The sequence below is a fragment of the Pristis pectinata genome, chromosome 7 (assembly GCF_009764475.1).
Source record: "Pristis pectinata isolate sPriPec2 chromosome 7, sPriPec2.1.pri, whole genome shotgun sequence".
NCBI classification, from domain to species: Eukaryota; Metazoa; Chordata; class Chondrichthyes; order Rhinopristiformes; family Pristidae; genus Pristis; species Pristis pectinata.
This window is the reverse complement of record NC_067411.1, coordinates 83,833,114-83,860,045: the sequence shown is the minus strand read 5'-3', so window position 1 is coordinate 83,860,045 and position 26,932 is coordinate 83,833,114. Positions and strand designations below refer to the sequence as shown.

The 26,932-nt window shown below is 41.2% G+C and overlaps 1 protein-coding gene across 1 annotated transcript in view; it reads left to right on the top strand.

Annotated features, from left to right (window-relative positions):
* The first annotated feature begins 3,813 nt into the window (after positions 1 to 3,813).
* prr16 (proline rich 16) overlaps positions 3,814 to 26,932 on the top strand; it is a 172,822-nt gene continuing 149,703 nt past the window's right edge. Inside the window, exons 1-4 of the mRNA XM_052019891.1 lie at positions 3,814 to 3,835; positions 5,354 to 5,452; positions 5,543 to 5,684; positions 8,125 to 8,425. Of these exons, the coding sequence (XP_051875851.1) occupies positions 8,294 to 8,425 (132 nt within the window). The 5' untranslated portion in view covers positions 3,814 to 3,835; positions 5,354 to 5,452; positions 5,543 to 5,684; positions 8,125 to 8,293. The remainder of the gene's footprint in view (positions 3,836 to 5,353; positions 5,453 to 5,542; positions 5,685 to 8,124; positions 8,426 to 26,932) is intronic.

The following is a 26,932-nucleotide window of genomic DNA, read 5'->3' as shown; positions in this document are numbered from 1 at the left end:
CTAAACCTTTTCTATTCATGTACCTGTCCAAATGTCTTTTTAAACACTGTAATTGTTCCTACCTTCACCATTTCCTCTGGCAGATTGTTCCACATATCCACCACTGTGTGTGAAAAGGCTGCCCCTCAGTTCCCCTTTAAATTTTTCCCCTCTTACCTTAAATCTCTACCTTCTAGTTTTAGACTCCCCTACCCTTGGAAAAAGACTGACCATCCATCTTATTATGCCCCTCATGATTTTATATACCTCTAAGGTCATCCCTCAGCCTCCTACACTTCAGGGGGAAAAAGTCCCAACCTATCCAGTTTCTCCTTATAAGTCAAGCCTTCTAGTCCCAGTAACATCCTTGTGAATCTTTTCCAGCTTAATGACATCCTATAGCTTGGAAAATCAGAACGGCACACAATACTCCAAGTGTGGTTTCACCAACATCTTGTCCAGTTGTAACGTGACATCCCAACTCTTGTGGTCAGGGCACTGAGCACATGAAGGCAAGTAAGCCAAATGCTTTTTTCACCACCTTGTCCACCTGTATTATCACTTTTCAGGGAACTATGTATTTATATACCCTTGGGTCTCTGTTCTACAATACTCACAGGAACCTGCCATTAATGTTCAACAATCTAAAATTATGAATTCACTGAGCATCTTCAGTCATTTGTTGAAGAGAATTATAAACCAATGTAACCTCAATGTACTATGTGTATACAAGGAGTTTTCTAATTTTACTTCTGAAAGGGCTCTCTCCAATTGCAATCTGGAGGTCAGGGAGAGTGACTGACTTTGACATAAAGGCAGCACTTGACAAGAGTGTGGCATTAAGGCACACAAGTAAATCTGAAATCAGTGGGAAAACATGCCAGTGGAGTCAGACCTTACACAAGGAAGATGACTGTCATTGTTGAAGGTCAATCACCTCAGCCCCAGGATAGCACTGCTGGAGTTTCCATGGTGGTGCCCTAGGTCCAATTATCTGTAGCTGCTTTAATGACCTTCCCAAGGTTAGAAAAGAAAATGTTTGCTAATGATTGCACAACATTCAATTTCATAATCAGCTCCTCGGCAAATGAAGCAGCCTCATGTTGATGCAGCAAAATGAGATCACGTGGTCATGGGCTGGTAAGTAACATTCATCCCATCGAAATGCTAAATAGTGACTATCTCCCGGAAGTGAGTCTAACCACCTATCCTTGACATTCAATAGTATTAACGTTGCTGAGTCTCCCATCAACATCCTGAGGTTCACCATTAATCAGAAACTCAACTGGATCAGCCACATAAATATCGTGGTTACAAAGGTAGGTCAGAGGCTAGCTACTGTGCAGTGAATGGCTCACCCCCTGCACTACAAAGACTTCCAACCATCTATAAGGCATGAGTCAGTCGTGTGCTGGAATGCTCTCCACTTGCCTGTCTTGAGTGCAGCTCTAACAACTCCCAAAATGCAGCCTGCATGTTTGGCATCTCTTCCTCCATCTGAGGGAAGGAAGATAATTGATGAAACAGTTGGGCCTAGGACACTGTTTTGAGGTACTCTGGCTATGATGTCCTGAGGCTAGAATGATTGACAACCAGGACCATTTTCCTTCATCCAAGCCAATGATACCAGCCACTGGAACTGCCATCGCCACACAACCACAACCATTCCAACTTCTGGCAGTTTGTACAAGAAAGCTACCTTCCACATGTAATGTTCTTCAGAGTCTTATGCAGATTTCTCTGGTCCCCTGGGAAGACTACCAGCTACCTTCCCATCTCTTTCCAGGAACTGAAAGATGACTGGTTGTATTGTGCTGTGACCCTTTAAGGACAACTTCCTGAGGTTAAGTGCTCAAGTGGGGTGCTAAATTTGACAGCCAAAGTACAGTGTTCCTGAAACAGTGGTGTTAAATGAAGGAACCCATTGGTGCTGCTTTGGAATTGGTGGTAATACATTTTATGCTTATTAAAGAGTTTGTGGTGCTGTTTAAATATGAGAAATGTGACAAACCAATTTCTAAATGTTAGCAGTTCTAATTGTAAAGTGTGCAGTTAATAGCATATCCTTTGACATAGTTTCCAAATATACTCAGTATCTTTTTCTTATTACAAGTATATATTTCACGAGTCAATGTACCACACTGAATCTCTTGGACTGGTTGATGTCTTGAATTGCAATCTGTTTTCAATCAGAATTATTGTGAATCACCTCCAACTACTTTTGTTTTTATGTAATGCATAGTTTTAGTTGTTTACTTATATAATTGTTTGTTTATAGTTTGTTCACTTTGATACTGTTAGTTCTATTGACTCTTCATTGGTGACCAAAAGGATGACCCTTAGCCTAAACATCTGAAAAACAAAGATCCTCGACCAAACTGCACGATGTTGCCTCTCAGCAATGAGAACCTGGAAAACACAGATCACATTCCATATCTTGGGAGCCACCTCTCAATGGCAGCAGGTATCTGTGATGAAAGTCATCACTTCCTCGTGTGTCAGTACAGCCTTCAGCTGATTGATTAAAAAGAATAGTGGAAGACCAAGACCCCAAACCCAGCACCAAGCTTGTTGTCAACTGAGCAGCAGTGACCCCTGTCATCCTGCAAACTTTGGAGACATGAATGACCTAAAATAGGCATCTTAAAACACTGCAGAAGCACCACCAACCTTTCTTCATTGGCAGAATAAGCAAAGCAATGTCAGCATCCACTCAACAGCCCCAGCAATGAGGCTCTGATTGTACTCAAGTTGCAGTGAGCAGAGAACATTCCCTGCATGCCTGACAGTACACTCCTGAGATTTCAAGATGAACAAAGAAAACTCTTAAAGGGTGTTCTCAAAGTCGTCTTGAGAACATGAAACATCTTCCAGACTCATGAGAAAGTTGGACCTGTGACTGCTCACAATGAAGGAACATTTGGAAATGTATTAGGTGCCTTGAGTTTCTATAATGGAAGCATGTGAAGGCTATGCAGAATTAGCAGAAAAAACCCTAGTGACAGCCCAAACAACACATGCACCCCCATCATCAAGTATCACCTGCCCCATCTGTCAGTCTTCAGATCCTGCATTGGACATAACCACCTCAGAACCCAGAGAACTAGAAACTTAAAATACTTCAAAAGAGGGACTTGCATTTTGAAATTAATCAGAAATTTGCTTTCGCTGAGATTGCATGACCTTGCATTCGGCTTTGCTCATTGCAGCCCTCTGGTGGTTTATTAGAGCAAAGCCAGTTATTTCAGGAACTTTCCTTTTCTGGCACCTTGCCTGAAATAGTGTGATCGCTTGATTTCAATTCTTAATCAACAGAATCCTTGACACTAAAAATTATAAACTGTAGTGGTGCATAGTGAATTTACAGTTAATCAAGGAATACTTTAAGGAAATGGTAATAATTGACATAAATCCTGTTTGTTTAGATGTTGGGTATCAAAGAAGCCCATCATAAGGAAAGCATATACTTGTCGATATGAACTAAAGATATGAACTGAAAGTATCTGATTAAAGACTGTTATTTAAAAGGTTTTACGTGGATCAGATACTTCGATCTCACAAGGGATTCATTTCTGGAAGGACACGTGTTTGACAAAACTCTTCTTTGCTAACAGTGACCTGTCAGTTACTGCCAAGGTGACAGTGTGGCCAATGTCACAGTAACTTCAGGTGAAGAAAGATGTGAGATAATACACAGAGAACCAAGTGTTATTCCCCTCCACTGGCTTGTGGAAAACACCACCCGACTGCCTCCTTGACCTTTAAAGTACAACAAGTGGAATAAAGTTGCTATATTTGCATACTTGATGTGAACTAAACTCTCTCAAGAATATTGTTGCCTCCGTTTAACAATATGGTGAGTGCTCGGCACCATAAGTGACTATAAAAATTAATTGTTAAAAGTGAAGATTCTCATTTCTTTAAGGTTTATTATTGTTGGACATTTCAACAAAGTTGGAATTTAAAATGCTGACATCTAATTTTCTTTGTAGCCCCCCCCCCATCTACTTTTTTTATTTACCTGTTTATTTTACTGTGCCTCAGTTTCCCTCACTGCTATGTTATTGGTCCACCTTTTAAAATATGACCAGCTTTTTGCGAGATAGTTGCTGGGAGTAAGTCTGACTAAAGATGCCGAACTGCTTTAATTAATGGATCGAATTCATTTTGAACCCTTTTTAAAAATATTCCTCATATTACCATTTCCAATGAATATTATTACAGGATTCCAAGAGTACAGTGAGAAGTACATTAAGTACATTTACAAGAGAACAGTATCCTGTTCATTTTGAAGCTGATTATTTTTGCTGCAGCACCTTTTTAGGGTTATAGATTTGTTTATCATATCGGATTAAACAGCGTACTTCAAGAATCCAACTCAGTGCTGAGGTGCCTTTCAGACATCGAAAACGGGTTACTGCCCATAGCTGCGACATTCTGCGAGGATCAAGCCCGGATTGTTCCCCGACCCCGCAGTGTTGCTCTCCGCTCGGTAGACTGGTCCGTGCATGACCATCCGAGCAACGTTTCTCTTCAACCACACTCACCCCACCCCGTGCCAATGGCATCAGATGGTTAAACGTAAAATGTCTGAAGTAATATTTACATGTAACATTGAGATGCACTGACAGCATACGGCTGTTCGACTGTCCTTTCCAATGACGACGTGCTTGGAGGGATACAAGCAAACAATTCATGTCTATTGTTGTAATGTGGGATCTGACGGAATCAGCAGAGAGACCTTAAAAATATCCACGTAAATCATTTTACCATCTGTTGGTGATTATCACGTGTAGCCTCTGTTGGAGAACAGTATGGTTCACTGAAATTCGAGTCAGACGTCCTTTCCTACGAATTGAACCACTTGTAAAACGATCTCCAGGTTTAACTTTTATAACGGACAAAATGATGGAAGTAAACGTCCCGGAATCTCCCTCTGCTTTCTTCACTCACTTAAGTACCCACAGCGTCTGTTTGTTTTCAGCTAATAGCCATTCTTCCAGACACTTACAAAAATAACCTCTCTCGGGTGACACTGCCTTTTTGCAGTTTCCAATACTGATTGTTTTATTGTGACATTTTCTGGTCCGCCCATTAAAAGTCCTATATAAGCATTTCAAAAGCTGGTCGGAAAGGCAGATTGGTGATGTAATAGTCTGAAGTGTTTCACGTAGTTTGAACAACCTGATCAGAAGCCTGACATGAAAACCACAGGGTGATATTGTCCCAGAAGAGCGACACCTAGCTATATATTTAATATGTACCTAGTATATATTGTCGTTTAAATGTGTCCGTTACACAACCTGTTTCAGAATAAATATTCTTCATAAATGATAAATGAATTTTTCAGGATTGCGTTGTCTGTCCTGTACAGAACCATCTTTCTCCACAATACAACTTGAGCTCAAAGGCATGGTGCGCAAGGGCTGCACTCACACTGGAATCAGGTCGCGGCTGAACTGGAACTGGCAAAGTGGGTGTGCCCTCTGTAATGTAACTCCTGCCCGATCAAACCACAGGAGGTTTAACTTCTCAATTTATGCATTTATTTTCCCCTCACCAGATTAGGAAGCTGCTTGCCCACGTTCACGGTTTAAAAAACAGTTGCTCAAAGAGCCTGCAGTCACGGGACTTGCCTCTGGCAGGAATAGTGAGGTGCTGCCAGAAAAATAATTCGCTTCTACTGATTGAGCATCGCTACACAGGTAGGCATCTGAAGTACCGGGGTAGCCTTGGTAAAAAAAAATCAGGAGATATAGGCACTGTGTATGAACCTTTGTTTCATAGTTCGGTTATTCACTTGACGCCACCTTTGGCATCTTTCTATCAGGCAGCAACCCCCGGCAAATGAAAACCCGTTGACATTCAGTAGCAAAAGTCTTGCTCCGAACAGATGTTTATATAATCCCCGCACTGGCTGCACGATTCACGGGATGGAGCGAGCTGATTCTCGCATTCAATTACTACGTGTGAACAAGAATGTGTTCTCCAGCTCATGTTCTGCTGAAGCGCAGAAACACGTCCTCTTAGACCTGGTTCCGTGGAGCCGCGGGTTGGGAAACGTGGGACGAGTTAACTATTTCTCCTGGAGAGTGATCACAACAGAGCAAAGGAGGGTAGAATGACCACGGTACAATCACAAGTCTCGCACTCTAACTGGGGAAATAGGTGGACTAAGGCAACGTGTCCTTAAAAATATATATTGTATGGATTTCTTTGATATCGGTGCTGAGACTTCGGTTGGAAATTCTGTGCGGTTAGCAATGGCCAGAGTTTGCCTTCCTCGGGCTCCGAGTACTTCTCCAGCACCCCACGTCTTGCTCACTTTGACGCGCGATCTCTCACACCGCAGCGCTCCCACTTCCATGTCCATGTGAGATTTTATTCCATCCCACAGATGCCGTTGGAAGCCGTTTCCACCAGGCAGTTGATGGGGTGTGAGGGTCCCGGGAAACGAAGGTGGGGGGGGGGGGCTCTTCTTCTCGTGTCCAGACCCCGCCAGAGCTGATGGGGGAGAGGGCAGACAGGGAGAGGGAGGGTGATAGTGTGTGGGGAATGGGAAGGGGCAGATGTGGGGCGTTGAGGAGGGAGGGGGGAATCGCTGAGGGCGATGGTGTTTGGGGGAAAGGAGGGGGGAGGTGTGTGATTTGATGATGTTTGTGGGGGAGGTGTGTTTGGGTAATACGTATTTGGGTGGGGTGTGGGGTGCTGGGGAGTACGTCGGTGCTGGGCGGGGATATGTGTATGGGAGAGGTGATGTATGTGTAGCGGTGATGTGTGGAAGGGGGCATGTGTATGGGAATGTTGGTCATGTGGGGTGATGTGTATGTAGGGATGGTGTTTGAGTGTGGATATGTATGTGGGGGGCATATATGTTAGGGGTGGTCTCCGTGGGGGCTGTCATGTGTGTGGGTGGGTTGTGTGTGAGGGGGGATACGTTAGGGTGTGGTCTCCGTGGGGGATGTGATGTCTGTGGGTGGGTTGTGTGTGTGTGTGGGGGGATACATGTTAGGGTGAGGTCTCCATGGGGGATGCGATGTGTGCCGGTGGGTTGTGTGTGGGGGTGTTAAATGTTAGGGTGAGGTCTCCATGCGGGATGGGGTGGGTGTGATGTGTGTGTGTGTGTGTGTGTTAGGGTGTGGTCTCCGTGGGGTCTGGGATATGTGTGGGTGTTTCGTGTGTATGGGGGGATGTATCCCAGGGCTGGTCTCTGCAGGGTGCCTGACGTGTGTGAGAAAGTGGCATTGCTGGTAAGCCTGTATATGGGGCGGAAGGGTGTTGGGAGAGTAATGAAAGGACCACTCTGCAGCACGGCGTGGCCTCAAGAGCCATTGAATCGGAAGGTTGAGACTTTCACACTGTTAGAAACCCGCAGAAATTCACCACCACTTCCCGTTTATTGCTTTGCAAAGTTCAACTCGACCAACTGCGACGCCAAGTCGGCGTGTGGTCTGTTCGCATTCGACATCCGAAAAGCTAAATTCTCCATAAGCCTGGAGAAGTTAGACATTGTCTTCTTGCCTTATCCCGTTGGCGGATCTTTGCCATTTGCATCCAACTCCTGGTGGCCGTGCGTGCATTATTTGACAGGTTATTCCCTGATCTAACCCACGGCAGCCGAGCTGAGCCGCCACCTTCCCGATAAATACGACTCCAGTCACTTTCTTTGCCACCTGAACCTCAGAGCGCGTTGAAATTAGACACGAGCACGGATTCCCAGACGGTTCTCCCCACCAGCCCCCCTTCCCTTTCCCAACACCCAGACCCCCTGATGGACCTGACTGAGACGTTGCCAGGTTCCTCCGTCCACCTCCGTTTCTCCGCTGCCTAGGAACTGAATCGCCTTTGCGCTTTTGCACAACGTGCAAAGAGCAGGAAACAAGCGTGGAACGGGTCGCGGCGGCTCTGTCCTCCACACTACAGGAAGGAGAGGAGAGACTATGGATGTACAAACGATTGGATCGACCCGTCTCATTTCAAACCAGGGAGAGTTTGCAGGGGAGAAACACTGGCGCCGTTTAATTCCGAGGAAGCAAGGGTGGTATTAGTCAGCAAGTGCGGGATGGTTTTAATCAAAACCAGGTTGGAATAATATTTACTTACACATTTTTTGGTGTTTCTAATTTGCCATGCACACTGACGCAGGCGTACTGGCGAGATTTCCGCAGTCCTTGGGAGCCCGCAGTTACACTGGGTTGATGGCAAGAGGCGCGGAGACTGAGTCAGAAGCGGCAAGAAGGCAGGAAGATCATGGGGCAGGGCGCGCCCGGTACGAGATCCTGATCCTCGGTGCCGTTTTGACCGCGCTCGAATAATGTCAGGGAACTCAAAGCAACCGGAGGGCGCAGCCTGTAAGGCAAAGGTAAAAGAACAGATCAAGACTATTGTAGACGATTTGGAGTTAGTCCTGGGCGATTTAAAGGACGTGGCGAAAGAACTGAAAGAGGTAAGCAATGTTTAGGAGAGAGTAAAATGTGGACACATCAAATATATTGGGAATGTGCATAGGGGGTGTACGATTCCTTTGGGGCAAATCCATTTGTTGAGTGCGCTGCATTGGAGTAGAGAAGACCAAATGTAAGAGTATCTGCCACTTCTGTGAATATTGCCCAACTGCTGCAGATTATAGGCTTGTCTGCATTTTGCAACTTGTAATTTCCCCGACCACCCCCACTCTCTCCCCCCCCCCCCAACCACCCCCACTCCTCCGGATAAAAAAAACTGGCGTGGCCCAAAGGATAACACGATGTAATTCTCTGCTAATCCTCCACCACCGGCTGAGATTTGCGCGCAATCATTCCCTGTTGAGCTGTGAGTAACAGACAGGAGTCTGTTTTAATGTCAGCTCCTCCTGCCATTCCATTCACACGTCCGGCAGTTAAAAAAAACACTATAATAATTGGTCGCTAGTACTTCTGATCCTGTCCTGTTAGTACTCAAAAGAAGTGGAAAATTCTATTTTAGAATCAGATACGTACCCAGTAATTCTAGGATCCCTCTCATTGATCCAGTAATTAATTTATACAATTCAACGATTTATTGCACAGTCGAATGGTACCGCAGGGGATTCACTGAAGCAGGATAACGGTGGCTTGTCAAAAATGTTCTTGAATGAAGTATGTGTAATCCTATCTATAACAGTTAAACCATGTGAATTTAGTTCACGTAAATGCACACACAGTATGATTTACAATACTTTCCTTTAGAAGGCAGTATTCCTGCAGAAATTAATTTCTCTCTCAAACCTAAAACTCAATCTTCAAAGCAAGATTAATTTACCTACAAAGTAATCTGTTAAAGCCCATGATTAGTTATGTAACCAATTTTAAATTGTCAAAACAATGTCAACCTTCTCTTGCGGTAATGGTTGGTGGCGATTTATATTAGGAGGAGAAATTTCATTTCATCTGGTAATGACAGAGTTAAACGTGATATTCCTTAATTCATACGCAGTGTTGCTGCTAATTCATCAAGGAGCTTCATTGCTACTTGTGTTCATAACACAACGGGAAAATTCTGAAGATAAAGTCACCAAGCAGGAACTGATCAGAATCTCTTGTGCCATTGATCAGTGAGCGCCTTGTGGTTTTTTTTTACTTGCTGTAAGCACACTGGCTTTGAGCGGTTTCCGAGTGGATACAATGGATAGTTAAGTGCATTTGCTTGGCCTTCGGAGGCAACTCATGGCCGAAATGTTAGATCAAGGAGGAGTTAGCAATGAATTAATGAACATGCAGCCCAGCGTTGGTTTGGGACCCAAGTGTGATAAAAACCTCGAAATGACGGAGGACCCAGGTACATATGGAGTTCATGCCAGCCGGCTGTCTTCTGACATGCTGCGCTCTATACTTTAACGCAGCCACTTTGCCCAGTTTTCTTTTTTAAAACAAATGGGTCTGAAACACGTCAGAGGACGTTTACTGAACACTTTGGAGATGAATAGATCTCAAATCCGACATAGAATGACAATTGCAACAGAGGTGTTTCAAGGGCCAAGAATGCTTTTAGACAATACGGACAAAAGAACACTAAAATTGTGGTGATAAAAACGCCATTTAAGGAACTATAGGATGAGTAACATCCTTGAGTGTTTGTGCAGGTAAAACAATTGACACCAGATACTTCAAGGGGCTGTTGAGGTAATAAGTCTTGGAGTGGAATTATATACACCGAGTTAATGAAACTCCATAAAGCGAATTCAGTGGCTTGATAATTGTAGTTTATGAATAAATATTTCATTTTGTCACTAAAAATAAATCGGTGAAACTTTTTTGGGGGTATCTCTGTTCTGTTTTTATTGACTGTCTAGTGCATGTAAGCTACGATACGACGTTCTCTTTTATCGTTCAGTAAATTAATTCCAGATATTACACTCAGGAAATCATTTGATTATCACGGTTTATGGCTTGTTATGGTACACTGTGACATTTGTTCACTTTTTTTTACTGAGTATGAATGATTAGTACTGTGCTAAACTTGTACATCAACTGTTTTACTCCGTTAAAATCGCTACATAAATGCAATTTTATGTTGTATTTAGATAACTGACTGTTTTTAATTGTTCAGACCGGCTTAGATTTATTTGACGATGTAGCCAGGAATGCAAACACGTTGTGAGTCTACTTTCAGAGACAGCGCCATGTAGTTTTTAAGGCTAAAATTGTAAAGGTGCACAATTTCATCACGTAGTATGAAATGATCCTTTGGTGCACACGGTTTTTACTGACTTAAAAAAATACCTTTAGCATCTGCAGTTTCCCTGAATAGGTGTACTATTATTTTCAAGGTCGGAAGTTCAATAAAGGAGAGGAACAGGAAGTATAATACAGACCTTACACAGTATATTGAGAGCATTCTGCCAACCCTGTTACTTTTCTATTGCCTTTGACAAAACTGGTCATGTTTATTTCCAATACTAAAGTTAGATATCTGAAGTTATCTTTAATTAAATGCTTGAAGTGTCTCAACTGCAAATATATTATTCTTCGTCCTGTTTGAGTTAACTAATTTTAATGGATAATAGAACTTTTCCTCCAAAATTAAATTTGTGCTCTTTACTTTAAACTGAAATCAGTCTTCTATTTTATGAGGAATAAGCAACCTTTCTATAGCTATGATTGTTTTATCCCAGGTTCAGAGCTTCCATAATCTGTAGCGGTTAGCGTAATGCTATTACAGTGCCAGCGACCTGGGTTCAAATCTGGCCACTGTCTGTAAGGAGTTTGTACGTTCTCCCCATGTCTGCATGGGTTTCCTCGGGGTGCTCCGGTTTTGGGCATGCTATGTTGGCGCCGGAAGTGTGGCGACACTTGTGGGCTGCCCCCAGAACACTCTACGCAAAAGATGCATTTCACTGTGTGTTTCAATGTACATGTGACTAATAAAGATATCTTATCTTATCATTATGTATCAGGACATGATCCGGTGCATCCGATGACCAAGATGGTTTTTTTGCATAAAACTTACCTTCCATTATTTTTCATTAACAGATGGAGTTAATTGAAGTTTTAACATGTTAATTAAGGAGGCTGAGTCATTAATTCGCTTACATTCCTGCCATCAAGAATTTTTTGTAATGAAAACAAGGAGAAATGTGAACTGTCACCAATTTCAGTTTACACACTTTAGTTACATTCATATTAAAATTCTTTCACCAAGGAAGCAGGTTCCATATATTTTCAATGTGGTTCTCCAGAACTGGGCTACATTATCCTATTTACTTATTGGAAATTAAGATTTTAACTTGAGGAATCCAACAGATTTTCAAATAACTATAGAGTTGAAGGTTATCAGCCCATGATTAGACCATCATAACTCATTATGGAATTGACTGAAGTTTTGTAATAGACAAATGGCATTTTTTGACTCTTTAATTTTTGGGATTTATTATTGCAATCTTGATACAACCCCATTCCAGACCCTTTCAAATACATGTCCTGATATTCATTGCTTTATGTCACATATTATAAAGATCAATACCAAAATCCCATTTGTGTGATTTGGAAACACAGTCACAATTTTAATTAAAGGTTTATCTTGCCACACTAGCAGCTGAATGATTAAAAACAAGCTGCTGCTTAGGATAAACCTTGAAAGGATGCATCTTGCAGTTCTTTTTGTTTAAATAGTCCTCTTAAATATATAATCAGGGTCATAATGTCTAGAAAATTATATAAGGGTAGTTCATGAGATACTCAGCAGCATTATTACCTACTTTTGAGTTATCATTAGAGTCGAGTTCAATTTTGTTCTAGTGGGTGAGCATTGTGACAAAATTTTGGGCTGTTTACTGCCTATCTAAAAGCCTCTTGAATGCCACTATTGTATCTTCTTCCACTACCATCCCTGGCACTGTGTTCCAGGCAGCTACCGCTCTTTGTTTAAAAAAAATTCCCTCTCTCACCTTAAAGTTATACTCTCTTGTACTCAACATTTCTATCCTGGGAAAAAGATTTTGGCTGTCTACCCTATCTATGCCTCTCATTATTTTATAAACTTCTATCAGGTCTCTCCTCAATCTCCAATGCTCCAGAGAAAACAATCCAAGTTTGTCCAACCTCTTTTTATAGCTAATACCATCTAATCCAGGCAGCATCCTGGTAATCCTCATCTAAACCTTCTCCAAAGCCTCCACATCCTTTCTGTAATGGGGGCGACCAGAACTCCACAATATACTCCGTGTGGCCTAACCAAGGTTTTATACAACTGCAGCATGACTTCCTGACTCCTAGACACAATGCCCTGGCATGAAGGCAAGCATGCCATACACGTACTTTACCACTCTATCTACTTGCGTTGCCACTTTCAGGGAGATGTGGACTTGGACCCAAAATCCCTCTGTACATCAATGCTGCTAAGGGGCCTGACCTTAACTGTATACTTTCCCCCTACATTTAACCTCCCAGAGTGCAACACCTCACACTTGCGTGGATTAATCTCCATCTGCCATTTTTCCACCCATAATTATAACTGATTTATATCCGGCTGTATCCCTTGATGACCTTCTTCAGTGTCCGCAGCCCCACCAATTTTTGTCTCTTCAGCAAACTCACTAACCGACCCATCTACATTTTCATCCAAGTCATTTTTATAATATCACAAACAACAGAGATCCCAGCACTGATCCCTGTGGAACACCACTGGTCACATAATCTACCTAAAACTCATCAGTTCCACCAGAACACTGTTGCTTGACTGAAGTGTCTGCACACAACATTGGGCTGCTCACAGTCTGAAAGTATTGAAGGACTGCCTTATGCTATTAACTTGCTTTCAATCTTGTCACCCATGGCTTGAATAGCATGTGTGTCACGTTTTTGACATATCTTGTCCAGTAACGAGACGGCATTGATGCTACTGATGTAGAGGATGTTCAAAAAGCTTTAAGATGAAGAATTATCCATACTAATAATATCACCAATGCTACATGTATAAAAAAGAGGAATCTGAAAGAAAGGTTCTTGTGGAAAACAATATAAAAAAAGATTCTCGATTATTGAGGCTGTAAGACATTTAAGAACAGAAAAAAATAAAAATAATGAGGATCCTAAATACTGATTTTAGTATCGATTTAGAATTATATCAAAAGAAACACATTTAGAAAGAAGTGTAACAGCAAGTTGTTTGCAAAAGTTGGATAATGTTTTGGACTCCAGAGGGCTGATGAGCTAATGTTACCCATGGGGATGATAACATGGAAGAAAATACTTTTATTCTTTTTACAGTCAATGTGGCCTTAAATTTTATTGTGCTCACCAAATGTGTGAATTTGAAATGGAGTAAGCCAACCTTGACAGATCCAAGGAAGCCAATGATCAGTGCCATCAGCAACATAAAAATACCTGAGTTGGTTTGCATTCTTGTTAAATGAAGTAAAAACTCAAATGTGCTGGTGGTTCTAAACCAGCAGGAAGCTTGCAAAGAGAAGTAAAATGAAGAAAGTTGATGGTTTGCATAATGCAGCTGACTACCTAATAAAGCTAGGTGAAGTAAAATGGAATGGTTCTCAATTGTTGATTATTTATTCAGCATAAAGAAGTGAAGTGGAGTAAATAGCACATCCAGAGAGGTCAAACATTTCAGGAACATTATTTTTTAATTGGTTCGTCCTGTAGAATAAACTGCTCATTGTCATGGACTGAGCAAACACTGAGATATTTCAGTATATATTAAAAATCACGCATCCAAATTATACATTTTATATTCTTTAATTTTATAATGACAATATTTTATGGCTTAAACTTTTTGCATAATTATTAAATTGAGTTTTGATTTAACACTGATCTATTTGATTTTATTAATTATCCCACAATGATTATTGTTCTTATCAGTCACACTACACCAATTAAAGATGATTTTATCCATCATTTTATAATTATATGATGATGTAAAAACAATCATATGGTTCTGACCTAATAATTTATTGACCCACAGGTCTTTTCTACTTTAAGCGATGCAAGAATATATATAATGGTCCATTGTAAAAGCCATGTACCATTCCAACCTAGACTTTCAAATTATGATTACTGAATACAGTGAATCATCAGCCATTGCTAAGCCTACCTTCATTTAATTGTCAGAGTTGGAATGAGAATGGTCCCATTAACAAAACACTATAAAATGCAGGCAACTGAAGGACTTTCGTTCTTTAAAAAAAATGATTAAATGTTTTGTTGTCTACATGCGTGGAATAGAGGTGTTTCATGTTCTGGCTCACCAAATTCATTTGAAGAGTAAAAGGTCTATAAAAATAAATGTAAGTCTCCTTCAGTCAAACTGAGGCAAATTATAATTGGGATCATAGATTAATAGACCAATAAACTGAACATCAGTCGTGTGGAAGATGCGAGAATCTATTATAAACAATGCAATAATAGGACACTTAGATAGTGTAGTAAGATGTGGAAGACAGTAAGAACTTTGTAATCAGATAAGAATAGTGATATTATACATTCTATTTAGCAATATTTTGTGATATGTCCAACTAACATTGTTTTTTAACTGCTGGCATGGTAATGGTTAACATGTTAAACAGCTTAATTAAAGCTTGTTTGCTGTAGTGATTTGTCATGTGACAGGAAGGTCTTGCCAATTGACAGGAAGTTGTTTCATTATGTGTATAAAAGTACATTTTGCCATTGATACAAAGAATTCCTTTGGACTGAAGTTGGAGTCTAGGATCTGAGGGCACAGCCTCAGAATAAAGGGGTGTCCCTTTAAAACTAAGATAAGTAGGAATTTCTTCAGCCAGAGGGTGGTGAATCTGTGGAAGTTGTTACCACAGAGGATGGTGAAGGCCAAGTCATTGGGTGTGTTTAAGGCAGAGATTGCTTGGTTCTTGATTGGTCAGAGGTTACAGAGAGAAGGTGGAAGAATGGGTTGAAGAAAAATCAGCCATGATTGAATGGTGGACCAGACTTGATAGGCCAAATGGCCCAATTCTGCTCCTATATCTTGTGGTCTCAAGGACTAAACAGGAGAAAATATACTTGTATTGACAGGGAAGAGTAACAGGTGTTTTCTGAGTGGCAAATTATGTTTGGACCCCAGCTATTCACTGTATATGCATGATTTGGCTGAGGGAACTAAATGTTAAGTGTAAGCTTGCAGATGAGACAACGTAGGGGTGGAGGAAGGAGGGCATTTATCTGGGTGGAAAGAAAGGGAGAAGGGCATCTATGTCCTTTTTTCAAAATATTAATTTGCATATGTATTTTCTAATTTTGAATATTTGGAATGTTTATGTACATCAGATGTTCACAAACATGCTGTCTTTGGCAACTGGTAAGCTTGGGTGTGCGGCTTAACTAGTTGTCAAAGCCATTGTGAGCAAAGCTTGTTCAGACCCATCAGATAAGAATAACCTTATAGTACACTAGGACTTGCACTGGAAGATCCTGCCTGGGGCACTGCTCCCATTAGTAGTAGGTTTTGTATGCAGGTGACTGGTGAGCACTGGGCAAGTGAACGGGCCAAATATTAATGACGCAAATATGTTGAAATGCGCAATAAAACCTCACACACCAGGAGTACATTTGTTTCTCCTCCCATTCCTCTTACCAATGAATTTCCATCTAATATTAAAAAAAACTAGAGAATCATGGGAACTGAGTGAGCAGTTCCCAGTGTGCACCGCAGTGGTCAGAATCTTAGTCTCGGAGAACAATTCCACAAAAAATGCCTACGTAATTTAACCATAACAAAACAAAAAGCAATGCGCACCAATTCTGACCCTACTCCATCTCTAGATAAATAACATGATTTGGCCAACTAGTGTATTGTTAATAGTCATTAACTTTAAGATGTGTCATGTGTAATCATTTCTGCCATGTTCTCTGTATAAGCTGTGGGAAATGGCTGTAAACTGCTGACCTAATTCTGGTGCCTTTCATGAGAACCATTGAGTCATATCAAATGAGGCATATTTATCATTCATGCTAGTGTAGAGATGATTTGCACCGATTTAAAGATTATCCTTTAGAAAATGCATATGTAAATTTTAAATCAATTGATTTGGTTATTTGTGAATGGAAAGCAAAGCCTCTGGATGATGGAAATTTAAAATAATATCAAACATTGCCTGAAATACTCAACAGGTTAGGCAGCACCAATGGAGAGATAAACAACTTGTTTCAGGTTGTTGTTGGCCTAAAAAATAATTCTTTCTTCCTCCACACATACTGCTTGACCTACTGAGTATTTCCAGCATTCTGTTTTTATTTTTGGTTCATTTGTGAATCCTGGTCATCTAGCCTTCATTGTAGAGAATATAGAAAATTTGCAAGATAGGAGGAAGCTATTCATTCCTGTGCTGGCCAAGAAAGAGCTACCCAACCTAATCTCATCTTCCAGCACTAGGTCTGCAGTCCTGAAGATCATGGCTCTTCAAGTGCACATCCAAGTACTTAAGTGTCTTGAGGGTTCCTATCTCTATCAGGCAGTGAGTTCAAGATGCCTTCAAAATCTAATGAAAACTGAGATGTCACCTCTAGATGACATTTGTCTTCGTCTTGCCCACAACCCTCCTACCAATTATTTTAAATGCACTAACCCAAAATGACTGACATGACTGCAGGTTCTGTGGATAAAAATAAGATCTCTGATTGTTTGAGTTGCTAATTTATTTAATGGAAAATCCATTGAGATGATCTGATAGCTATATTTCTGTTTATTTCATTTTTGGTGCTTATTTATTATGTTTTCTCTCTGGGATTAATTTGCAGTATTTGGCTGGTTCATCAAAGAGAATGGTGCCTAAGAGGTTTCTGTCTTAATCATAGTGCTAAGTGTTTTCTTTCAATAAATATGCCAAACAATCAGTAATGTGTCCAAGAAAACTTTCATATCGCAGAAATATTAAGTGGAGGGAATTGGATTATTTGAGTATAGAACACAGAAAGAATGTGAGAAAAATGTGTGGGGGGGTGGGGGAGAGGTCAATTTTTATAAAGCAGTGTGGTGCATTGACAAAAATGACTGTGTTGATTGTCGGGTCCAAGACCGTCTAACATGTGGTGAAACAAAGTCCACATAAGTCCTCCTGCTGAAGCAGCAATGCAAAATACACTTTTCCTTTTACTTTTTGCTAATCAGTTATATAATATACAGCTTCAAAGATCAAGGAAAGCTATGTTGTAATGAGTTATGTTATGAAGTCATTTAATTTTTGTTGAACATTGAATTAGGGAATTATGGTTCCCTTTATTTGAAAGTATCAAGTTCAGACACTTAATGAAAAATATGAAGGCTCTTTGAAATGTAGAAAATTGATAGGAGGATATTTTCAAATTGCATTTCCACTTTTTGGTGTATTTTGATATTGCTGTAAATATCAGAACACCTTGGAGTTCTGCAGTAGTTTTGAGTGGCACATTATCACCGAGCAGAGTCTGAAGAGTTGTAAAATTCTGTAGGCAGGAGATTTGCAATTTTCTAAAGTGCATTTGGCAGAACCTCTCCAAGTAGCCACAGAATTAGCACAGTTCTAGGTTTCTTGACAAAATAAGCTACGCTGTTATGATGACGATGACAACTCAACCTCAACTCCACTTCTTAAAGACAAATTACAGGCATGAAATTTGATGGATTTTGAAGCTGGCTACATAACAAAGAATATGGTCTGCTGTTTCCTTTGCTTCAGTGACCCAGTGATGATGTTATGCTAGGAGTTGAATGGTCCTATATTCTAATTCTAACTCCTGTCTTCATTGCCAAAGATCTTCACCCATGAATCCCAGGACACGAACTTGAGAATGGCAGTGACCTCTCAGAGTAGGAAGTCCCTCATACTGAGAGTAAACTGACATGTAAATCATTGAGCCAGATACTCACACCTCAGTGGGTCCCATAAGGGAGGCAATTAGATTGGCATCTGATAAACCATACTTCACATGTGAGCAGGAAGACGTGGTGGAACTGGGGACAGCATTGTTCCTATTCAAGAGACATGGACACTAAAGCTCTTTTCAGCTAATCACAGATGAGATATCTTGACACTGTCACAAAAGAGGATACTTAGTCACAGAGCTTGGAAACAGGCCCTTCAGCCCAACTCAGCCATGCTGACCAAGATTCCCATCTAAGCTAGTCCCATTCCCCGTGTCTGGCCCATATCCCTCTAAACCTTTCTTATCCATGTACCTGTCTCGGTACCTTTTAAATGTTGTTAATGTAGCCACCTCAACCACTTCCTCTGACAGTTCATTCCATACACTAGGAGAAAAAGTTGCCCCTCAGATTCCTAGTAAATCTCTCTCTTCTCACCTTAAACCTATGCCCTATAGTTCTTGATTCCCCAACCCTCAGAAACAACTGTATGCATTCAGCCTATCTATGCCCTTCATAATTTTATACACCTCTACAAGATCACCCCTCATTCTTCTACACTCTAATGAAAAATGTCCCAACCTGCTCAACCTCCCTCCATAACTCAGTCCCTCGAGTCCCAGCAACATCCTCGTAAATCTCCTCTACACTCTTTCCAGCTTAACGGCATCTTTCCTATTGCAGGATGACCAAAACTGAACACAATATTCCAAATGCGGCCTTACCTACGTCTTGTACAACTACAACATAACATTCAGTGCCCTGACTGATGAAGGCCGGCATGCCAAAAGTCTTCTTCACTACTCTGACTACGTGCAATGCCATTCTCAGGGAACCATGTACTAGTACCCCAAGGTCCCTCTGTTCTACAACATTGCCCAAAGTCCTACCGGATGATGGAATAAATGGTTTCGTGGCTCAGTTTGCGGATGACACCAAGATAGGTGGAGGAGTAGGGAGTATTGAGGAGATAGGAAGGTTGCAGAGAGACCTAGACAGTTTAGGATAATGCGCAAGGAAATGGCAGATGAGATTCAATGTTGAGAAATATGCAATTGTACACTTTGGAAGCAGAAATAAGTGGGCAGATTATTATCTAGAAGGAGAGAAAATTCAAAGAACGGAAGTACAAAGGGGCTTGGGGGTACTTGTGCAGGATACCTTAAAGGTTAACCACCAGGTCGGATCGGTGGTAAAGAAAGCAAATGCTATGTTGGCATTCATTTTGAGAGGTATAGTGTATAAAAGTAAGGAAGTGTTGATGAGGCTCTATGGGACACTAGTGAGGCCTCATTTGGAATACTGTGCGCAGTTTTGAGCCCCACATCTTAGGAAGGCTGTGCTGATGTTGGAGAGGGTTCAGAGGAGATTTATGAGGATGATTCCAGGAATGAAAGGGCTTGCATATGATGAGCGTTTGTCGGCTCTTGGACTGTACTCACTGGAGTACAGAAGAATGAGAGGGGACCTCATAGCGACATTTAAAATGTTGATAGGAAAGGACAGAGTAGATGTGGCTAGGCTGTTTCCCTTGGTGGGTGAGTCCAGGACCAGAGGGCACAATCTTAGAATTAGAGGGTACAGTTTCAAAACACAGGTGAGGAGAAATTTCTTTAGCCAGAGGGTGGTGAATTTGTGGAACTCCTTGCCACGTACTGCAGTGGAGGCCAGATCAGTGGGGGCGTTCAAGGAAGAGATAAATGGATATCTAAGTAGTAGGGGTATCAAGGGATATGGGGATAAGGCCGGAAATTGGGCTTAGAATAGGGTTTTTTTTTCTCTTCCCCCCCCCCCCCCATTCCCCATTTCTCATTTCTTTTTTTCCCTTTTCCTTGGAGCAGACTTGATGGGCCGAATGGCCTGCTTCTGCTCCCTTGTCTTGTGATCTTGTGTTCATTGTGAAAGTCCTACCCTCATTTGTCTTCCCAACATGCAACACCTCTCACTTATCCGAATTAAACTGCGTTTGTCATTCCTTGGCCCACTTACCCACCTGATCAAGATCCCTCTGTAAATCCCGATAACCATCTTCACTGACTCCACCTTTTTTAATGTCATCTGCAAACTTGCTAACCATGCCTTGTACATTCTCATCCAAATCATTGATATAAATGACAAATAGCAATGGGCCCTGCACCGAGCCCTGGGGAACACCACTAGTTATGGGCTCCAGGTCTGAGAAACAACCTTCCACCGTCAACCTCTGCTTCCTACCATAAAGCCAATTCTGTTTCCTTCCGGAGGATTTGCAAAGAAATTTGCGGTGTACCAATTAATATTCCAGATGCACCATCCACACTTTTCAGAAATTGCTGACTGCAGTCAGGAGCATACATAGCATGAGTGATAGGTTGTTATAACAATGTCTTCATCTAATACAAGAGTGGCCACTTACCCTGAGTACTTGCAGGCCTTTGCTGGGGAATTGCACACCATGAATGCTGTCCTGAACAGGATGCACAACTGTTTGTTTCCTGACCTATCGATCTGTAACAAGGTGCTCTGCAGCTTATCGCTTGGAGGGAAATAAGAGAAGACTATGGAAGGGATGTTGGTGATGGGGATCAAGGATATGGGCAATCAAATCATAGTGCCTTCACTCCTCACTCGTTGTCCCTATTCAGTCATTACTCCACTTACTGTCTCTTGTCTGGGAGATCCTGCCCCTACACAGATACGGATTGAGCAATCTGTGGACTTCAACATGGAGGAAACTGTCTAAAAACATCTCAGTAGCCAGAGCTGGGATTTGAATGCCCCAAGGACTTCTGTATGTAGGCTTCCAGTAAGAGGAATTGAATGGATTAGAAGTCGCAAAATGATACACATGGGTTTATAATGCCAGATTAATGTGTAATATTCTGCTCTGGAACATTTTTTGATAGCTTAAAAAGTCACTTGGCAAAAATTAAGTGGAATTGTGAGAAATGGAAAAGCAGCAAACAATGGGGGTTGCGCTACGCTTGCAGTGCTGTTGTATCATTGGTTGTGCATTGGGGGAAAGGGATGTATTTGGAAGTCGCCTTTCATGGGAAGATTCATGGAGTTGGTAACTTCTTGGACTCCCTTGCCAGCAATGCACTGTTGCACTGCTTGCATTAACTCCTGCTTTCCCTCTCTGATGTGCTTCCCCGCCACCTCATTGTTTGGAAAGGCTGTTCTGTGACCTGTGACTTTTGTTCAGTCCTTATTGCTGTGTAATATGCAATACACAACAAATCTGAAGACTCTTACACATGAATATTGAAGCTATTAAGCAGCAAAAAAAACTTTATTTACCAAATGTTCAGCTTCCATTTACCTATCACTTGCATTCTCTGTCCTACTTGCACTCTGGCTGCTCTGTCTTTGGCCTCTTACACCTTTCCACTGAAGCTCAATGTAATCTTGAGGAATATCTCCTGTTCTATTTAGGCATGTTACAGTCCCCAGGGCTCAAATTGGACTACTTCAGATAATTAACCTTTCCAGTTTGTGTCAGAATTGGCCAGTTCTGATGTAAGGTGATCAAACAATCTTCGCTCAGTTTTTCTGTCCACAGATGCTGCTGACCGAAGGGTTTTTTCCAGTATTCTCTTTTATTTCATATTTCCAGCAACTGCATTTCGCATCTCACAGTTCTAGCTTTTCCTGTCCTTCTGTTTATGCTTCCTCCTTACAGATCAGCTGCAATTATATAAGCCTTCAGCACTCTCAGCTGGTGCCAACACCATCTGTGTCACTCAATTCCTCTTGGTTATCATCTCATCATAGACATTCCATTCATTCTCTCCACCCCTCCCCTTAAGGTAAAACATAGTTTCTAGCTTTTCCTTGTTCTGATAAAAGGTTATCGGCCAGGAACATTCACCTCTTCTTTCTTCACAGATGCTGCCTCACCTGTTGAGTATTCACAGCATTTTCTATTTTCGTTACATTTTGGAATGTGCCCAGATTTGTCCATCCACCTGGAGCACATGTTCATCTTTTTGAGAGCTTGCCCAATGACTCATCTGGTGCTCTGATACTTTGGGCTGTACTACTCATTGGTGCTATTGCTTATTCTCATCACGGACGTCACCATGCTGCTCCTTGTTCCCAAGCAGTCTGCTGATATTCATATCTTAATTGTAAATAGATCAGGAAGCATGAACTGTTACAGCATGAAGTCGTCATGGCAGTTGCCAGGAACTGTCCAGATACCTGCATGAACATCTCTCTGTGGTTGCACAACAGCTGCACATTTATGGAGTACAAGCTTTTGCAATTTGTGATAGCCTCGTTTGCCATAAGGCATTTTGAATAAATACTTGAACGTCACCCTCCAGTGAATACAGAAATTATTTATTAGAGAGAAAGCTGATTGTTATGTTTAATCATGCTTCTGTATGACCCAGAAGTAGTTTAATCAAGCAACACATACTCCCTGGTTGTTACACAGGAATGCAGCACCACCCTGACCAGCCCTCCCAACCCCTGCCAGCACTACTCTGGAACGGTTGAATTCACTGACAACTGATACAGAATTAATGTTTAAGTCATTCTTCCAATACAAGTGTTCTCATCAAATTTCCAAACTGTACGGTTTCAGAAGCAAAGCAGAAGATTCTGGAAATCTGAAAATAGCAGAAAATGCTGGTAATACTCAGCAGGTCAGGCAGCATGTGAAAATATAGAAGGCAATTCCCATGAAAGACTTGGATTCTCTGTCCACGTGTTATCCAAACTGAGTATTACCAGCGTTTTCTGTTTTAATTTTTTGTATCATTTGAACATTCTAGGAACAAGTATAAAGGAATAACTTTAACCACAACACGTACAAGAAACAAGATTTTCCCATGTTTGTCACCCTATGGTATTATTTGGAGCAAAATTATATTTTTGTTTTTTTTTGTTAGAAGAGTAATTGAATAAGGTTCACTTCTCAGCTGAAGGGCTGTAATTTATAGCAGGAGAATGGATCCTAGAGTTTACCACAGAAAACATAATAATGATGCAAGTCATGTGTATTTATGATATAAAATAGAATAACAATTTTGTGGCTTATATCCCAATGGTAAACATAATAATTTGAAGCTAAAGTATGAAAGCTGCCAAATACAACATTCTGCTGAATGTGTTAAAGGCCTTACACTGGCAAAAAAAATTTGCTTTTTTAAAAAAATCGTTTACTATGAACACAAGTTGAAAACTATTGCAATTACTTATTAAGGATGTAAAATAGATTAGTACTAGGAACACAACTAAAACAATTAAGTGGACTTGCAATTATTGGAGTACTTTGCAAATAGTCTGAAGTTGGAATTATTTGTTTTTAATAGGGAATTTTTATCAATGGGATCTGAAATAAACAATTTTGATTTGGTAACACTCAATCTATAGTTACTGATGTCAGATTTAGTAAGAGCTTATAGTCAATATGAACTTAGTTCTACTTAGTCATGAAGCTCTGTATGGTCTCAGACAGGGATGATAATAGGTCCATCTCTAGGTAACAAAAAATACAAGTATGACCTCAACAATTAATAACTATTCCATAATCTTCTGATGGAAAGCACATCAAAATAAATGGAATAAGTTCTGTCCTTGCCAGCGTACCATAAATAAAAGAACATCTGACAAAAATAGACGCTGAGTCATAGAAGGGGATATTAAAAGACTAACACCTTGGTCACTTTGATTTAAGGGGATCAAGGGATAAGGATGCAAGACAAAAAATCAGTCATGATCTTATTGAATGGCAGAGCAGGAGCAAGGCTCTAAGTGGCTGACACCTGCTTCTATTTTGTATGCTTTATGCTCTTGTGTCAAAGAAATATGCTTTCACAAGGAAACAGGTGAAGTGGCAGAGAGATTTGTAGAGAACATTTAAGAGCTTGGGGCTTTCCAACAGAAATCATATCTACCAATCACTAGACAAAGGGAGTGGGGATGACTGAATGCCTTAGAAGGACGGAAAAATCTGAATAAACTCACTGTCTGCCATGTTACTGTAGAAATATATTTGAATTGATGTGAGTGTCAAATACGAGCCCAGAAATTGGCTGGTCTGGTTTCTGATTTTTGGATGCAAGGATTGCCAGTTTCAACTTTACCCAGAGTAAACTGCACTGGAGAACATTTCTGGGTGAAATTACACCAGGTACAAAATTTTATCCGGTAGTATTGTGTACTATTTATGTGTGCGTAGCACATTGTGGAACAGTCTCAATTGAACTTGAAGCTTTTTGGTAGTTTCTTGGTTTTCACAATATTTTAAGTGAGACATAGGCAGCTTCAGAAGAGATTGAAGGCTGCTTAAACACCTTCCAAAGCCACATAGTGTTATAACTGATGGGAAATGATTTTACTAGCATTAGCTTCTGAGATGCTCATCCACATGTTGCTTCAGTGGTTACAGCTCTGGCAGCATTCTATTGCTGAAGGTGTCATTATGGCTGTGGCTGTGGGATAGGAGGCAAAGATATGCCCATCAGTGAAAGGCCTATCTCCCTCAGTGTTCTGTGACTCCATGTCTTACCTGGCTCTCTCTGATCAATAATTTCTCAGGGTCAAGCTTTTGAAGGCTGTCATTCCTGCGATATGTGACGTGCTGCAGGGAGAACTTTGACCAAGCTCTCATGCGTGGACTGCTCTCTGTGGATGTCAAGGTTGCATTGACTCTGCTTTCTCAGCAAAGGATCTTTCCAAATGGCTGCCGCAGATGTCTGGCATATTACCCGATTTGCTGCTCTCTGCTGCATCAGAGAAGCCACCCAGGCACTCATTTCACATAGAAATATCTTCATCTAATTTTGCTTCAGTGAGGAATGAGTGATTTCTTGAGCATTGGGGTTTGCTAGCATTACTGGCTTTCCAGAAGTGCAGCAAGGAATTAGATGGACATACTCATCAGGGCTCCGTTTTATAACCTTGGTCATAAGGACAGGAAGGTTTTCCACTCCTTCAATGTGCAAGGAGGTTGTGGAACATAAGAAGTATTTCCTGATTACAAGTGTCATTTTTCTGGGAAGCACGCAATTCCTCCATCCTGAGTGAGTCAGCAATTCTGAAGGGATTGCCGCTGTCTGGGGGGATGGATTCTGCACATCAAGGGCTACCCTCTACTTTCTTGGCTCTCACTCCTGTGTGCTTTCCAACCAAGCAGATACAGTGAGAGCCATATGAGTACTGAGGTGGTAATGGAAAATGCTATTGGTCTCTTCAAGCAGAGTTTTTGTTACTTGTATCAATCTGGGGACCCCATGCGGCACATGCCAAACAGGTGTGAAAACCTTATTGTCATGTACTGTATGTTGAACAATCTAGCAAACTGTAGCTGATACCAGAGAGTAACCAGGAGACCCAGATCCTGAGGATCATATACTAGATTTCGCCAAGCAGGAGAAAGAACAGGACTACCAGAGGGATGTTTGTGTTCAGCATCCATAGTCTCATCTTCTAGCTACAGGCTTTGGCATCTCGGGATGCAAAGGGCTCACTGCTACAAAGATATTTTATAAGGAGCCTGCAAACTAAAATTCCTCAGTACAAAACTGGTGACTCTCTCCACAGCAACAATCAGCGGAGAGCCCAGATGACACATTAATTCTCCTTCTTGTAATGCTGTGCAGGTCCATCTGCACAAAATCCAACACATGAATGAATAACTGAATGAATGACTGAAAGAATCCCTGCTCCAATTACTTTAATGGCTTGCTAAGATCTCTATATTTCCTTCTGAGTGACTTCTCATGTAAACAACTCAGACCTCTGCATAATCAATTTTTTCTGTGAGGTTCTCCACTATGCAGGTTTAAGCAGCTCATCTTGGCGTACTTTGTGAGATCAGCAATGTGCCATTTGAGACATACAGCATGGAAGCAGGCCCTTCAGCCCAGCGATTCTGCTCTGCCCATCAAGCGCCCAATTTTTACGCTAACCCTACATTAGTTCCATTTTATTCTCCCACATTCCTATCAACACACCAAATTCTACCAGTATAGGGGCACGTTGTTAACCTACCGACCAGCATGATTTTAGAAACTAGCATGATTTTAAAAATGTAAAATGTTGGTATTATTCTGCAGGTCAGGTAGCATCTGTGGAAAAAGAATTATACTGACTTGTTTTCTCTCCATTCCAGTTCTGGTGAAAGATCTTTGACCTGATATGTTCATTGTGTTTCTCCTTCCACAGATGCTGCCTGACTTGTTTCCAGCAATTTCTAGTTTTGTATCAGAATTTCCAGCATCTTCTATTGCTTGATTTTCATTTTGTTTGTTACAGTTGAATCCTTTTCCCCTGTAATTGCCATATCCAATGCGGCAGCCAAAGTGTGTTGCTGCTATGGGGAGTGTGCCTTAAATGGCTGATGCATTTCTCTGCATGCTTTGCAGCACAGTGTTTTGCAAGATGTATGCTTTTGAGGTGGAAGCCCCATTTTAGTGCTTGTTTCTTGGTATAAACCCTTTTCAAACTGGATTTTGGGCAATACCTTTTTTTGTGTAGGATCCAATTGGACATTCATGCTAAACTCACCATGTTTTAACACACAATAAATTGGTGCAATCCAATTTCTCACCTACAGTGTCTAAGGTACACATAATGAAGCAGTTTCCAAAGGTCCATTCCTGCTATGCAGGACAGGAGGATGCATGCATCGTTGGCC